This window comes from Calonectris borealis, chromosome 3 (genome assembly GCF_964195595.1).
Source record: "Calonectris borealis chromosome 3, bCalBor7.hap1.2, whole genome shotgun sequence".
Lineage (NCBI taxonomy): Eukaryota > Metazoa > Chordata > Aves > Procellariiformes > Procellariidae > Calonectris > Calonectris borealis.
In genome coordinates, this window is record NC_134314.1 from 35,304,180 (window position 1) to 35,321,640 (window position 17,461).

The 17,461-nt window shown below is 41.5% G+C and overlaps 1 protein-coding gene across 1 annotated transcript in view; it reads left to right on the top strand.

Moving 5' to 3' along the window:
* The first annotated feature begins 4,753 nt into the window (after window positions 1-4,753).
* CD109 (CD109 molecule) overlaps window positions 4,754-17,461 on the top strand; it is an 89,199-nt gene continuing 76,491 nt past the window's right edge. The window contains exons 1-3 of the mRNA XM_075144619.1: window positions 4,754-4,825; window positions 8,722-8,789; window positions 10,282-10,442. Of these exons, the coding sequence (XP_075000720.1) occupies window positions 4,754-4,825; window positions 8,722-8,789; window positions 10,282-10,442 (301 nt within the window). The remainder of the gene's footprint in view (window positions 4,826-8,721; window positions 8,790-10,281; window positions 10,443-17,461) is intronic.

Genomic DNA, 17,461 nt, shown 5'->3' on the forward strand with positions numbered 1-17,461 from the left:
TGTACACTTTGAATATCTGTTGGATCGAATCCTGGCTTGATGCCTATCCATAATCCTTTGTACCTGCTCACTCAGAGCAATTTCTAGTGTGCAACTGCCATACCTCGCTGAGCGAGCTGAAACAGTGGTATCACAGACTCTCTGCTTCCTTACCACCAATTCTCATTTTGATTCTATTATGCATTGTATAAGAGCTGTTTGTCCTGTTGTCAAAATTTCTGTTTACTAGAGAAGGGGAAACAAGGCAATACTAATTACTGCAGTCACTCAAATAGCAACCTGATTGTGGTTTACATTATTTCAATTAAGATGAAACTGTATGAGCATTGGAGCTAAGCATAAGTAAAGTGCAGTTGGAAAATTTTAACAACTCTGTTTCAGACATAGTAAGGAATGTAACTGCAAACTCCTGAGCTCTGTATCGTCTAACCATCAGGTTTTGCAGTCTCAATCCTTGGAGGTTTTCAAGATCTTTCTGGATAAAGCCCCAAGTAACCTTGTCTGACCTCATTGCTCACCCTGCTTTGAACAGCAGGCTAGATTAGATGACCTCCTGAGTCCTTTGCCCTGAATTTTCCTGTGGTCCAGTGATCCTGCGACCCCTCTCAGGAGTAAAAAACATCATGTGCACTAGGTGCTTTAAATATAGTTTGTTTGGGTTTTTTAATATCCAAAGTAAATTACTGCTAAGGAACAAAATGAGAAGAAAAGAAGAAACTCCCAGAACTGCTGTTAGTGGTCAGAAAAATCACAGGGTGAATCTTTAGCCTAAAAACATGGCTCAGAGGCCTTAGAAAGTTGTCTAATATAGGACACATTTCAGACATATGACAGCTTTTCCAAATACTCGGTTGCTACCGTAAGGTTTGGAAAGATGTAGCTCTTGGGTTCACACCCTTTTCATTTAAATAAACAGGACTGCTGCTGTGGGTGGTTGGCAATGGAACAAACAGTTGCTTTTTGAACAACGTGAATGAATATCCTATAGTGGCATTACTCAAGGGCTAAGTTTATTTAGACCTTGGCTTATTTGGTGACTTGAAACATGAAACCTTTACTCAGGTCCTTCTTAATCACTGAGATCGGGCTCCTCACCCTCCCTCTTTTCCTGTAGGCAGTATGTGGTAAGAGTTAGTCTTCAGGGAGAGACAACTGGTATTTACCTGTGTCTAAACTAAACACAAAGTTTTGTGCAAGTTTTATAAATAGTTTGAGTGTATTTTTTTAAAAATAATTCTTAATCACTTCTGTCTATAGAAACCATTTTAGCTGCTACAGAAACTGATTCTGTAAGAGACAACTTGCGTAACATGAGGTTGACTCTCATGTTATGTGATTGTCAAATGGATGTCATCTAAAATATAATGGAGGTTTTGAGAGGTTTTACCTACATAATTAATGTCTACTTATCTCTACTCTAAATAACTATTGCTTCTTGATGTCATGGTGGAGTTGGTTGGAAAGTGAAGGATTTTTTTTTCTCTTTTTTTTTTTTTAGATTTAAAAAAAAGACAAACTAAACTTAAACATGGTCACAATTATAGCTTTTGACCAATTTCCAAGCAGAAAGTTTGGTTTTCTTTTTTAGAAAGAAAAAAAGCTGTCCCGCAAGAGATCACATCCTACAAAAACTTTCCATTTAGCAACTATTTCTAATTCTGTCTTCTTTTCTGGTGTTGACCTTTTCTGGACATGCCAAGATGGAGGAAACCAGGACTGAAATAGTATAGTCTCCACCATTATTAGGTGCTTTTCTTTCTCTCTTGTCAGTTCTATTTAATTTCCTTTAGAGCAGATTCCTGCTCTGTCCATTCTGGGATACATTCATCTCTCTGTGTATGATTTTGGTCCCTTGGCTCAAGAGCAACGTCATGGATTTTTGTCATGCTGCCTGGAGATCCCTTAGCCTGATCTTCTGTATGTCATGGAGTACAGAATTTCAGCAAGTTGTCCCTCTATTTAACCTAATTACTTGGTTTAGACTTTCGAAAAGGCATTCAGGTTTGATGGGAAGACATAAAAAGAAGCAGCAGCCACTGCTTTCCTCGGTAGTGTGTTCAGGAAGATAACCTCTGTTGATAGTATGTGTCTCATTTCTAATTTGCATTTGATTGACTTTAATGCCTGACCATTAGTTCTTTTTACACTTTTCTCCCATAGATCAGCACCTGTTATTTTCTTCCTATGAAAGTGTCATGGTGTTGCGGCATACATGCACAGCCTTTATCATAACAGGGCAGCCCTCCCATCTCTCTCTCCATTCATTGCATCTCTCTCCTCTGTCTCTCTCCGTTGCCTCTCTTATATCTTCCTTCCGGCAACGATCACATGCTCACAATTCCCTTCACCTGTTTCTGTTCTTGAATCAGCTGGTACTCATTAGGCCACCTCTTAATTCTTCTCCACATCTCCCCCTTTTTTGTTTATGGTTTTATAGCATTGCCAAAGTCCTATCCGAAACTCCTGATTCCAGAATTCTTCTCCACATCATGGAGGCCCCTGTCAGTCTTCTCTCTCTGGTGAGTTAAAATATGCATCTCTTTAGTCTGTTGCTTTAGGGCATTGTCTCCACACCTTGACTTCTTACTTCTGTGTAAAATGTGGGAAATGAGGTTGTCTGCTCTGTGAATTGATCTCAGGTCAGTCTGCTTTTGAAAGGAAGCTGCCTCTGCCTATAGTGATACACTGGTCTATAAAACAGACTGCTGTACTAACATCCCCTTTTTTATGGTAGATGAATGTCGTAAATAGCTATTACAAAAGCACACATTCATTAAAAAATCTGCCAGTTTTTATGTACTTAATTAAAAGTGAAGTTACAATGTATGAATGCATGTACTCCAGAATGCTGTGATATACTGCTCTATGACATGGAAACACTGGATTTAGAAATTCCTTTTTTAAAAGCTGTAATTTAAATTTACAGTTTAATTATAGGCTATAGTTTAAGATAATTGAATCCTCAGGGAATTCACACCTTCTTTAAAATGAAATAGTGTTAATGCACACTAAATTGTTTAATAAAAATAAGGTTTTTCTTGGCCGTTTCAGCAGTATTTGCAATGTCGAGGGGTTGCACTGACCTTTTGAAAACCCTCAGAGAGCAAAGGGAATAAGGGTGGCTAAGATAAAATGATTAATGAAGCTTGGTAAATGGAAATTCATCACATACAACTGTAAAAAATACTGCCCTAGGAAAACAGATTTTTGAGGACAACCTCTCCTTATTTGTAAAAGTTTTTAACTTCTCTCACTTTCATAAAAACAGCAGTTTTTACATGTTTTAACATGCCCCTACTGTATGGTTGAACATTTTACAATCAGAGAAAAATGCTAAAACAAAATAAAATTAAGGCATAACTTATACTTCACAATAAAAAAGGCATTACGTGAACCTGCTTCCTAAATGTTCTGCTCATATGTATCAAATAACATACAGTATATCAATCAAAGTTAAGGGGCTAAATGCAGCAAATTATGCAAGAAAGCTCAGTTCTTCATATCAAAGTTACAGAGATTTGAGCAAGGTGGAGGATACAATTTTGAGTCCTGACCTCACTGAAGGCAGTTACTTCAGTACCATTGATTTCTGTAAAGACAAGAGTCTACTTTGAGGATGCCTGCAGAGGAAGTCTGAAAATTCAGCTACACATAAAAACCTGTTACAGATGCCACATTTACTTGCACCTTGGAGGACCTTCAGCACATCAGCAATGAGAACATAGGGTCATTTCACAGTAATTCATTATGGTTCTGTGAGATCCATCAACTGCCAAGAGCTATTGTTCTGGGAAAAACAGGGGGCAAGGTCCTCATTTTCATTCCATTATGATGCTTCCGCACTGCTTGGTCAGTTCAAAAGGGCTGTAAGGCCAGGGAACTTGGTAACTGAGGATTATCTTTGCTGTAAGGGAACTCCTAGGTGTATCATTTGTAGATTTGCTCCTCAGACTTTCACATTTCCCATAGTATAATTTCGTCATTCCTTCTTTAATTCCCTTTCTTTCTGAATCTCATTTCTAAAGGTGAATCTGTCAAAACCTCATGAAGTCTTAACTATGATGTCCTTCTACATTTGATGTGTTTCCTAAAAGACAGTGCTTTACTTTGTTGGGGTATTTCAAAGCACACATATAATATTGCATATAATGCAATAATACAGTATTTACAGATTTGATCACATTATTTTTTTATGGGTATGGTTAAAATGCATACAGGTATTTTAATAATAAAAATTAAAATATTATGAAAATATAAGCATATCATTCCAAAATAATAAGCTCTTTCTATGCTATATTAACAAAGAAGCATCTTTTCTCCTGTTTGGACACTGCTTGCTTGTTCTTATGCCAGCCTTTGAACAAATAGAAACAAAATCTAATCCCTTCAAACAGGCCCTGATCCAAAGCTTGTCAAAATTAATGTCTATCTTTAGGTTTGACTCATTGAATACTCAGTGAGGACACTTAAGCTATAGTCATCTTACATGGTCTGGAAAAAATATATTTCAACTACTTGTCTTGACTCCCTGTTTAGACGTTTAATAGAAATTGGTACTTTTAGGATGGGATTCACTTGATTCATTTAGAAGGCCACTTTTGAATGTGGCTCATTCAAACGTTGGTATCTTAATGAGTCATATAAATCTGGTCTGAAAAATGCCTACTTTGCTCCATTGTCTACCCACGGAATGTAAATAACTAGTTGTAAACAATTGCAGAGTCCACATTTGACCAGGTGAATCCTACCCACTATGCCTGGAGGAACAGTTCAAGTTGGAAGTGAATTTGCAAATAATATTATTTATCAAGAGAGATGTCTTCAGGTACTAGGAAAAAAGATCTTAATTACAGTGCAGACCACATTTTCATGAAACTCCACCCTGATAGCTAAGGGCAAGTTTCAGTGTGTGGCACACCCTTCGTCAATGTAATGTAAAACGTTTTGACACATTCCATCATCAGGACCAGCACGAGAAGCGTTATTACTGAGCACTTCTGGAGAGCTTTATATCCTATGCTCCTATCAGTACTTTCCAGCAAACGCAAATTCTTCAGGCTTACATCCAAGCAAGGAACGTGCCCTCCTACTACCACGAATGATCTTCCACCCACCTATTTTTAGTATTCACTATAATTCTTGTCCACTCACTATGAGTGATAAAACAGACTTTTGCTTCCTTCCTGGTTCCATGAGCTGCTGAATCACAGGTCTGCTAGGACCTCATCTAAAGACTATTGAGATGAATTAAAAGATTTATCCAGCCCCTAAATGAGCTTTGTTGCAGGCCTTGGGTTCAGTGATGCATAAGGCAACTGGCTAAGCTTTTGAAAAGACAGAATATTGTGCTGGAAGAGACTATAGTGATCATCCAGTTCAAATTTCCACATAACATAGCTCTTCAGATTTCCCTGAATTTGCCTCATTTCATGGAAACACGCTTTGTTTGCACCACAATCTGGTTGAATGCCTGCTGAATCCAGCTGAATGTCTGACCAGCCAAGTTTACTGTTTAATGCTAAAAGCAGGACAGGGCATTGACCATTCAAGTCCTTGCTGTCATAATTTTTGTTGAGATTTTCCCCAGTATTTTAAGTACTATAGTGCTTAGGTTTTTACATTCACCAAACAGTACTATTTTCTACATGTGATATTAGAGAAAAGCAAACCTTGCTGTCCATGTGTTTATTTCCATCTTCATACAATTAGTAGTGGTTGCTAGGTGCTGTGATCCTTCTTATTTATCAAGGCAGAAGTTACTTTCTGGACTCATTAAGGAACCATTCCGGTTCTCTGTATTTACTTAAACACATTTTTAGTTACAGTATACCTAGGCTGCAACTCAAATTTCAGTGATTTCAGCTGATACTGATACATACGTTTGGGGTAGACTTAAACGAAGTTATACAGGAACAGACAATGGTATAGTTGTTAGCTGCCTGAGACTTTAACCAGTGCTGTAGATGACTTTTGCAGCCTTTACAGGCTCTGTTTGTAAGAGACCATGAAGGATTAGCAAAATTAGGCTCCTGGGGAGCAGTGAAGGTGGTAAAAGTGGAATTTGCATTATGGTGACATATCACAGATGGGTGTAAAACTTGAGTCTGGTAATGCTTGCTTAACTCCAAAACGTGAAAATTGAACAGAGAGGGATTTTTCAGCTAGCTTCCCTGGTTGGCATGCCGAACACAACGACAACCTGTTTTACCTCCCAAATTGTGTCTCCAGAGTATCCACTTCACTGGCTTGGAGCAGTTGAAGATTATTAAATCCTTTCATGCTAGGTTATACTCTTCCAAAATTATTCCTAATATGCAGAAGTCAGGTCCAAAACAAATTTCCCTCACATGGTGATCTCAATAAGTTGCTGTGCAGTTCCCTGCTTCCAGTTTTGTGCACAAATTAGTCTCTCAGGTGTTTGTCAGAGCCAGGCATTTAAAACCTACTCAGGCCTGAGACACTGCCAAATTGTTGTTTCTCTGGTCTTGAAAATGATGTGTATGCCAGCTAAGGTCTTTTGTTTAGTTAAACACAGATCTCCTACCAGTTTAATAGGCCTGTTCTGGGTGAGCAGGTATTTATTAGCTGAGGATGTTTTGTGCCTTATAACAGAAGCAGGTGGGTATGCAAAAACTTTTCCAATCTGGGCACCCCTAAGTTTAAATTTGACCAATTTAGCACAAATTGAAGTGCTGCTTGTTTTTGTTTGAGTTACCAGTCTGACCTAGATCAAACTAAACAGTAACATGTAACTGCATAATGAAACTCTAGTGTAGACAACCGTAAATGGAAATGAGCAGATTAAGAGAATGCAGGGGAATGTAACAGTCCTGTAATCAGTAAGGTTGCGTGATAAATTATGCTTACCTGACACACAAGTCAAGTCCAACAGAACAAATAGTTTAACCCTTAGTGAGTGTGAATAGGATATCAGCTTAGTCCAATTCTCTGTAAGTATGCTTATTTTCCAATTACTCCTGAATAATTTTTATTCTCTGTATGCAGAGGAGGCTCGAGATGCATGGTGTAGTTATAGCATACACTGGCTATAGGGTTGAAGTTGGCTTAAGATTTCCTTATTTCACCTCATATCTGCTCACACTCCACAGTTTCCTACCTACATACTGTGCTGATAGCCACTTGTGGGGCTGTGTTGCAAACAGGGCCACTGAAATGAGCTGTGTTAGAAGTAGACCTCTCTCCAGAAAGAGCTGTATGGCGCAGGCTGCAGAGTAGGGCTGGGAGGGCTGCGGGCCACAGAGCTGGGAGGTGCCGAGTGGAGAATGGGAGAGGGAGCTCCTGGGGCTGCCCTTCTCACGGGAACCATCACACAGTGCAACTACTCCCTGTTCAGGTACAGTATTTCGTGTCGTTTGGGCACCAAAGAAAGACCACATTTGATAAAAGCATGTAGGAGTTGAAGTGGTGTTTCGGGGAAATCACAACTTATGTTACAATGAAAATTAGCAGAGCACTTTTGAAAATCAAGACCTTGTTTAGATGCTGGTAAGATGTGAGTCTTACAATTATGTCTGAAGTCGGCTATTATGTGTTTAAGTTTTCTGCTAACTGGGAACTTACTGAATCCTTACGTACCACATTTGATTCCTAAATGGTATGTTTAACCATGAAAATCCTCTACAGCGTAGTATATCCTTTTTGGAAATGAAATGATGAAGAGGGGCTTTAAGTGTCTTCTGACAAGGCAGAGGGAATCAGAGGGTTGTGTAACTTCAGCAGAGGAAACTCCATGTTGGATTAGGAAGCAAATGAAGGAGGTATGTTCAGAGGACTTGGGACTTCAGAGATCTCCAAGCAGTAGGATGGTCCTCCATTAATTTAACCTGTCTCTGGGTACATGGATATATCTGTAAGAAATGGAGCTTGCATGTTGTTATGGAATGCATCTAACAATTTCTGCTTATCCATTTGTTCTTAGTGATAAATCTATCCAGGACAGATGAAATCCTAATATTAATAATCCATTTCATTAATAATCCATTTCTTCTCTTACTTCCTGCTGTAGGATTCCTTTATTGGTATTTTTGTAGCAGAAGAGATCAAATGCCTATATAAAAGTATCTTTGAATAACAAGCCCTTAGGAAAAAAAAGGGAAGATGGGAGTCCACGATACTGTTGCACAACTGGGCAAAATCTGTGACATTTGCAAGCACTTTCACTAATGGACTTTTGGGCTACATTCATGCTAATGAATTAAACAGTGCCAGCAAATGTTCTTGGGACTGGGATTTGATTGTCTCTACCCTCAAGTTGACCTTGGCATGGTTTTGTCCTGGCCAGCAAGTGCTCTCTTGAACAATAAGCGGTGCAGTTTGGGGGTTAGCATGGACCATACCCAATAGGAACTTTGGATGTGGCCACCTTGTTTCGGAGGCTGAGAGAGATGATTAGTGTTGACAGGTATGGTGGAGTGCTAGCTGGGCTCAGTGCCAGAGACTGGAGAAATGTGTACTATAAGTAGCTTTACCATCCGAGGCGGGGGTGCTTGGGATGCAGCACTACTTGTAAGCACTTTTTCTCACCATCTCCAAGAAAAGGAGTGGCAGTTCATCTTCCTGCCTGTTTCTCACAAGCAACAAATAACAACAGCAAACATCTCCCAAACTTTGCCTCATCATGCACCTTTTGCAGGTGAGGAGGTGCCAAAACTGACCTTCCAGGCATCAGCTGTGGCTGCTGTAATATCATCCCTTCCCTAGTCTACAGAGGTGGTATACCCTCTTTCCTGTCACTACAAAGACTGGCTCTCCAAAAAGAATCAGCAGAGGTATGAAAACTTAGAAAAGCAAATTTAAAAGATGTGAAAAGACTGCCTGACTGCCTGGAATACTGTTAGAGCACAGTGTTTATGTACATTACTGTTCATATCTGATTTTCTCAAGAACAAAACATGATGCTTCTATTCAGGGCTATAACTGACTGTATTTTTTCTGTGTAACACAAGGCAAGAGGACGTCAGCCCAGCACTTCTGAAGAGGCAGACTTCAAGAACTGGATGGAATTTCTAAATGTATTAGACTTGCGCAGGGATGGAAGAATTCACATAAATCAAAACATCGTTAGATGTGTCTAGTCTACATAGTTACAATGAACATGCCAAAGGAGCAGAATCTCACCCATGCTGCTTCAGTGCACTTTTTGGACTCTGAAAGTGGGTTAAGATGCATATGCAGACATGACCTTACTTTGCAGATATTGGGGACAGAGCACAGTCCAGCCAGAGCTACATTACCAATCGGTTCACGTTTAAGTAGCTACGAGGCTCCTTGAATTTCTGCCAGCATCTTGTTCAGACCCAGAACCGTTCCCGACTTGCCTCCGAGCCTGAGCCCCACGCCAGCGCGCCTCGGCGGGCTCTCCATGTCTCCCCAAATCTCTGCAGTGCAAAGCCTTGTCGAGAAGCGGGCAGTTCCCGACAACAGACTGCCACCCTGCTCGATGCTACAGGCAGAAAACATTACTCTCGGCGTTTATTTTGCAGGAGGTTGTGTTCGTCTGAGAATCCCACCCGCTCCCCAGCTGCGTCTGCCCGAAGATGTGGGGTGCGAGGGCTGCGGGGAGCAGAGATGCACCCGTGGATGCAGATGTGTATACGGATGTATCTTGCTGCTCGGCTGCCCCCCCCCCCCCCCCCCCCCCCGCTCCCCCCGGGCCGGCCTCGGGAACGCCCCCGCGGGTGCTCATGCGGCTGCCGCCGGCGGAGCGCCGGCCTCTCCCTTCCCTCCCCCGCTCGCGAAGGCGCCTCCCGCCCGGCCCCGGCCCCGGCCCTGCGCACAGCGGCGGACTCACCGGGCTGCGGGCAGCGCGGCCGCGGGGCAGCGCGCACGGAGCGTCATGGCGCGGACCCGCGGCACCGTCCGTTTCCTCCTCCTCCTCCTCCTCCTCTGCAGCTCCGCGGCCGCCGGGTACGTGGGGCCGGGTGGGCTGGGGGCGGGCGGGTGCGCGGGGCGCCGCGCCTCCCCTCCCCGCCCGGCGGGAGGCTGCGCGGGGCAGCGGGGCGCTTCCCGGGGGCTCCCCGGCGCCCGCCTGGCAGCCTGTCCGGAAAGCGGGCAGAGCAGCGCTGCCTCCTCCCCGTCCTGCAAACCCTGGGTGCGCTCCGTGGCGCCTGGTGAGTGAGCATCACCTCCAGCCTCCGCAGCGGCGTGCAAAGGGAGAGCTTTGCATCGTGTATCGTACGTTATTGTGTGGACGCCGTTACTTTTTGGGAGATTGTATTTCACTCCCTGCCCCTTCTCCCTCTGCCCGTTTGGATTTTCCAGACCCACGTTCCTGGTGGCAGTTCCCTGGAACATCAGGCCTGGAGCAAACGTGACTGTTGGGGTAGCTCTGCTGCCGGACAGCCCAGCACAAGTCACCGTAAGGGGAGAAGTGATCAGAGACAACGAGACCATCTTGAGCAGGGAAATGGTCTTTGAGAAAGGTAAGAGACTGGAGTTGGCTTAGAAGGATTTAGATTTGCCTTCTCCCACAAATATGTTGTTGCTCCCTAAATACCACAGCTTCTAAACAGTACTAAAATAGGAACTTTATTTTACCAAGTAGGAATCACTTATGGGAAAATAATCTTGTACTCTGCTGGCTCTGTGTGCAGGTGGGCAACTGAGCTGGATTGTGAGTGGTTGCATGGGTGTGCTAACTCATTGTAAACTCTGAAAACAATCAGATAGTAGCAAAGTGTTATGGATGTGGGATTTCTGATGAGCCAGGAAGTACTCTGGTCAATGTAGTGGGGCCACTGAAGAAAAAGTAGAGGAAGAGGTGCTCACTGGTAGGCTTGTTGTTAAGGTGCAAGGTGGAAGCAAGTGGGATAATCATAAGGGTGGAACAAACAAGGTGATAAAGCATCTGGAGCTGGCTGCTTCTCATGCCCTAAGAAAGGGAGGACCTGAGGACAGTACGAAACTGGAGACGACCGTGTCAGACACCGTTACTTGGAAGCTCTGTGCATTTGTGGAAACAAATTTTTAAGGATCAAGAACTGAATTGTGGGACAGGTTGGGGATTGAAGATAAGTAAACCTTAGACCAGGCTGATTTAATGTATGCCCCCTGGGCAGCAGAAGAGGACGTGGTGGCAGTTCTGAGTAGTTGGAGAATTGAGATATCCTGGTCACTGCTCCTTTTCATAAAGGCCAGCTGGGAACAGAAGCATAGAGATGTCCTGCCTGAGACTTGCCCTCATGAGAAAGAAAATACTTTGTCTGAATAATCCAGCTTTCAAACTGCTCTTAGTACGAGGCAATATAAATGACACCCAAACTCTAGCTTTTTGTTTGTCAAAAGTAGAGAGTCTGGGGGCAGTAAGAGGTCCTAGGAAAAACTACCCTGCTATGATGTGCTTTCTTCTTGTTGGTGTCAACTAATTTTTCTATTAATGTCTTATAGTTAATGTAAATGCCTTAATAGGAAGCATCACACCTTCATTTCAAAAACTTCATGAAAGCCCACCTCCCTTCACAACCTGTAGAGAAGACTGAGGCTTTGAGTGTGATGGAGTGCATTTGACCAGAACAAAAAATTCATGGCCCCGTGATGCAGAAAAGTGTATGTGATCAAAACCCTTCTTGCTATTTCAAATATTCTGAAAAAGTTTTCCAGGTTTTACTTCAGATTGGGTATTGTTTATCCACTCTAATTTTATATTGTTATCAGGTATATGTCCTCCAGCAGCTAGTGTAAAAGCATAAACCTGAGACAAATTTCCTGTAGTGCTATGGCTAATAAAAAAAAAATTAATCTAAGTGTTCATTCCTGATTTAAATCAAATTTATACACCTGATCTTTTAGTGTCCAAATCTAACACTAATAGTTGTGGTGATGTATGCCTAAGGCAATTACTTTAGGAGGACAGATTTGCTAGCACCTAAAATCTGCATGCAAGTAAAACAGACTGGCTGTCATGCCTATGGTCCTTAATCTTAAGTATCCATAACACACTACCTACCATATTTAGATTTTGCTTATTCAAAAGTATAGACCAAGCCTATTGGACCAGACATAGCGGAAGATTCAGCAGTGGATAAAGAAACATTCTTATTCTGTGGAGAAAATAACTTTGATGTATTTATTACGCTATTAGTAGTGAGCTTGCCTTTTTAAGTTCACAATTCCTCTTCAAACCTTTCCTGGCAGTATTTTGATCCAAAAAGAAAACAAAAACAAACCCAAACCAACTGATTTATTGTTTTTAAAAGAAAAACTGTCTTCTCCTTTTCTTTCTCTAACTATACTGGCTTCTATTTCCTGCTTCTGTTCTGTTTAACATCAAGTGAGCCTTGCATAAGTTTCAACCTGTTACCCTTTTCAACATTAAAAAGCAAACACCCAACTGGTAATTCCAAGCATGTGAAAATATGTGGATGTCTCGCTGCACAGCACAAATAACGATGTGTGACACTGGGAGTTGCTGAAGTCAGAGGGAATGGTGGGTGATCAGGAACAGGTATGACACTGTATCAGACTGGATACAGTGAGGAAAAAGGAGAAATGCTATAGTGCATTACTTGAAGTGCATGGATTTATTGTTAATTGTTAATCTTTTTCCTGTCTTTTAAATATATACTTGAATCTTCCATGCTTTTTTACCTGATAAATGGAACAGCAAAAAAAAAAAAAAGGTGCTGAGCATCCAGTGCATTTCCTGTTGCAAAAATCTTAAAATTTAGTATGTGGCCATCCATTCTTTAAAGTCAAGTTGTATAATTTGTTAGTCATTTTTTCTCTGTGAACAAATATGTAAGCAAAACTGTTACGGGCCAGGAGCAAGGGAACTGCCCTGAAACAGAGGATGTAGTGTGGAAGGCGTGTATCCGAAGGTGCTACGTGGGTGGATCAGTTGTGAATAGAGTTACTCAGAGAGAAAGCAGTTTGTCAGAGAGAAAGCAGTTTATCCGAATAAGATTCTAAAGCTTTAAATTCTTCACTGAAGAACAAAACAACGTTAAGATAAAATATATAGCGATATTGCTGTAGCTGTGTCTAAGAATGAGTGAGTGAAGGAAGACTGGGGGAGGTTTTATTAAGCCAGCTGTTGCAGATGAAGGAAAAAACCCAAACATATCTCCAGGCGCACAAAATCTTCTTTAAATGACATCATTGCTGCATATACTAGTGCCCAGAAAATGTTGCTTTATCTGTCACTTGGGCCCATTAGGTTACACAGAGTGACTAATACAGTGGTGTTACTGTTCCTGTGGTGCACATGAGTTTGATGACTTTTATTGCCATGTGTCTATGCAAAATAAGTATTAAGGGAGGCAGTGTGTAGCTGAAGTTGTTGACTGTGCTGAATATCCAGAAAGCTGGAACTGATCGCCTACCTTGTTTAGGCTGCAAATTCAGTGGCACTGTTGCCTAAGCTGGCTCAATTATGCCCTGTATTTTTCCTTGCATGGTGACAGCAAAAGCAGGGGATTAACTGCTTTGAGAAACGCATCTGACTGAAAAATAAAGTTTTTATTTTGTGGAATGTTCTTTTAGGCAGACAAGTTCCCTGCTTCGGTGTGCAAACATTTGTGCTGATGGAACTGAGATGGGGGCAGAGTTGGGAATTGGATGCTGGGGACAGAGGACGGGCTGAGGACACTGTTTTTATTAGTGCTGTTTAATCTTGCGGACCGAGTTCAGCCGAGTACCTAAGCGTAAGAGCTACGACATACCTGTCTGGCAAAGTGCATCTGCAGTTGCTTAAAGTTAAGGATGCGCTCTGGTTCTCCAGCAGCAGCTCAGTATGGTACATGTACTGGTCTAAATTTCTCAGTTAGCCCCATAAAAGGATCTTGTTGAATTAGAGGCATGGTTATTTTTTCTTTATATAATATAACTCTTACTTTATGTAAGAAGTAGAGTGCTTACCCTCTGATGGTTGATAAAACGTTCACTGTTGTAGTGTTACTGGAAGTGGAATTTTGATATCTGAGTGATTCTTGGGAACTTGTCCATTAGAGAAAGGCTTTAGGAGTGGAGGTTGGTTCACATCTTTATCGTGCTTTTCATAAAACAAAGGGAAAAGAAATATATTTATTAATAAGTGGCTAGTTTGTATTCTTTAGAGTGAGGGAGAAAGTGTGCATACACATGCATTTAAAGAAGTGCTGATATTTTGAGCTTGGCTCCATATTCCAGAATCCAAATGTAGCACGGGAGATTGTTTAAGACCAAAGTTTTGGTACAGAAATTAAGTTAATTAGATTAAATGTAGTGAAAACAGACCAACTGAATGTCTGCAAGCAGGATGTTGCTGCTACAGGTAAACTTTGTGTGAGCAAGCACAACCGAAAAAAAAAAAGTCAGTGCGTCACCAGGAGAGAATAGGTTTCCATTGTCTGCAGCGTACTCCAGAAAAACACAAAGCACTAGCTAAAGCTGTTTCTGTGCACCGTATCAAGCCTTGACACATTTTCTGTGGAGATGCAGTATCAGAAAGATCCTCACCCTGATTGAAAATGACTGCAGAAGATAACAATGGCTTATGTGCAATTTGAGCTGTTGGGTTTTCTGGGTCAACAACAAAAAAAAATTACGGGAATAACAGACAGGCAAGTTAAATTTTATGCATGAATGTCTTGATTTTCAGTGATTACAGTGAAGGGTGACTCTTGCTGTGCATATTTATCCAGTCACTGATCAATAAAGATGTAGTTTGAATTGACAAGAAGTGTTGTCTTACAGGGTTTGCTACCCAGACATTGCAGTGTGTGTTAGTATATAAGAAACCTTATACCTTAATTGCGAGAGCTTCTGAAAAGACTGTTTTCCTTGTTGGTGCTAGAATGATTTGGAAAGACCAAGTAGCATGTAAGTTGAAAAAACAAATTTATTTTAAGAAAAGCTTTCATGTGTAATGAGATGTCATCATTTACCCGACTATGAATGTTTTTAATTCTTAAGAATAAGATTTAGTTAGAGCTTCTGGTATTTAAGGTACAACATAATGTATTTAAGGCACAGTGAGTGAGAACTACTTTGTGAACGGAAGAATCGGGTTTACAATAGCATGCGTAGTTTGGGTTCCCTGTAAATTACGTGTTAATGAATTTGCACTGCTTTTCTGTACTTCTATAGAGGAGTAAATGTACTTGTTAACAGAGGTTACTGAGCTAGAGTGTGGTAAATACTCAGCTAGGATTTACAAAACATGATAGAGTTTGTGAGAATGTCTGTCAAGCTCAGACATGTAGTGATCATCCATATAGAGAATGGAAAATCTGCTTTTACCGGAAGGCATGTTTTGCATACTTAATAATATGGTTCTGATCACGTTAGTATGTGGAACAGTGAAAGACACTAGGAATAGTGAGTTGTAAAGTAACAGCTAAATGGGAATGTATGGCATAAGTACGCCAGTCCTTTTTGTTACTCTTGAGTTGCCTCTGTACCTTATTTCAGAATAAAATGACTGACTCATTGGTGACCACAAAATCTATGCTGAAAATCTGTGCGGTAAAGGGGTTTGCTGGCAGTTTAGTGGGACAGCTCCTTTCTGCCTAGTTCTGCATCAATGCCTAAAAAGCCAAACAGCAAGAGAGTGGGAGTCCCATGATTTTGTGTCCATAACCTCCACCTCCAAATGTATGTGTAACTGTGCTTCATGAAAAATAAGTTGTCAAGTAGTCAGCACAAGCAGATAACCTACGCAAAATCAGAATGAAGGAAAAGTGTTGGGGAAGGAGGTGTTCGGGCTCGACCCAGAGACAAGGGAGCTAGTAGAGAAGAGGGTGCTCTCTTATGGGCTTTTGTATTGCTGGAGTACATATAAGAAAAAAAAAAACAGATTTCTGTGCCTGTTGTTGAATCCATCCTGCTAACAGGCCCATTAAGTAGTTTGGAGAAAAATGGAAGTAGCAATCCCATCCAGTACTTGAGCTTTATCTTACTCATTGGATGCTGTTCCGAGATTTGAGGGAAAGAGTCCTTCTGTGGCTCAAGGCTTACGTGTTCGTATGCGAGGTCGTTCTGGTCACCATGTTCTTCACCGATATCCAGCCAAGGAGAGTGTGGCAGATCGAGCGCTACAGGCTGTTTCACAGTACCTTGGGAAGGGTGGAATAATACACTCAGCAGAAATGGTGGCAGTGGGGCAACTCTTACAGAGGAGGGAATATTACGTGCGCCAGTGTGGGGTTCCCTGTTGCAACTGTGAACTGGAGGGGCTTTACAGCTTTTAGGAAGGAGAGAGAAAAACAAAGTAAAGGCTGTGAATTTGGGGAGGGGAGGAAAAAAGTGATGCCAATAAACAACAGGAATTGGGAGGTAAGATGCTATCAGAAACAAGAAGGAAGGGAAGCAAAGGGAGGAAGCTCTTGAGGGATTCGTATTAAACGGATGAGTACACATTACCCTAACATAGCATAAGGGTAAGAAATAAAGTAACTAAACATGATCTTATCACTGGCCAAAAAACAACAGAAAAAGGAAAGCCATATGAGAATGAGATCAGATTGCAAAGGTTGAGCTTAAAGGAGTAGCATGGGTAAGAAAGGACAAAACTGGAAAGTCCAAACCATGAATAGGAAAGAATGTGAAGGATAATAAGGCAGGATTTTTAAATATTGTATTGGTAGCAAGAAAGCTAGCAGAGGATGTGGCTTGCTACTCACTCCGATGAGAAGGGCATCGGTCAGTGATGCTGAGAAGCAGTAAGTGTTCAGTCTTCACTAAGAGGATCAACTAACTGCCATGGAGGAGGGTTAAGAATTAAGGCAACAAAAGGGGAGGAGCAGGTTAAAGAGTACTTTGGTAAAGTAGATGTTTAGGCCTGATAAAATTGTCTGTAGAATATTTAGGGAATTGATTGAAATAGTTTTGAGAATGTGAGTGAAGAGAGAGGTTCTGGAAGATTGAAAACCTGCAAATAAAATGTGTTCGACCATGGGCTGGCAGGGATTATAGGTGGAGAAGCAGCGGGATATTGTTATATTTTGACTTCAGTAAGACTTTTGATAGTGTGGTGTGGCACTCTGACAAGCCAGCTGAGGAAGTGGGGGCAGCATGGAACTCTTATTAAATACGTTTGTGGCTGGATGGAAAATAATATTCACAAAGTAGGTCTAAGTGGTTCAATCTCAAACTGGAAATGGGTTGCCCTGAAACTGTATTGTTCAGTATGACTGACATGGATGAAAAAGGGAGCATGTTTATTAGATTAGTGAAGGGGTGGCAAGGCTGCTGGGAGGGAGGATTAGATTTTGAACTCATTTTGGCCATACAGGAAATGATTAGAGGAAAAACTGGAGTGTGATTCACTAGGCCAACTGCATAGTTCTGCTCTTGTTGAGAAATAAAAGAGCGTGCATCTACTGGATGGGGAACAAGGTGAGGCAGCAATCCTGCAGAAAAGGGTTTGTGTGGGGTGGGTGGGTGATGGTTTAAAGGTACCAAAAGGTGAAAGCTTGTAAGTAGTACTGTGGTGCTCAAAAAAGAAGGCAAATGCTGTACTCAA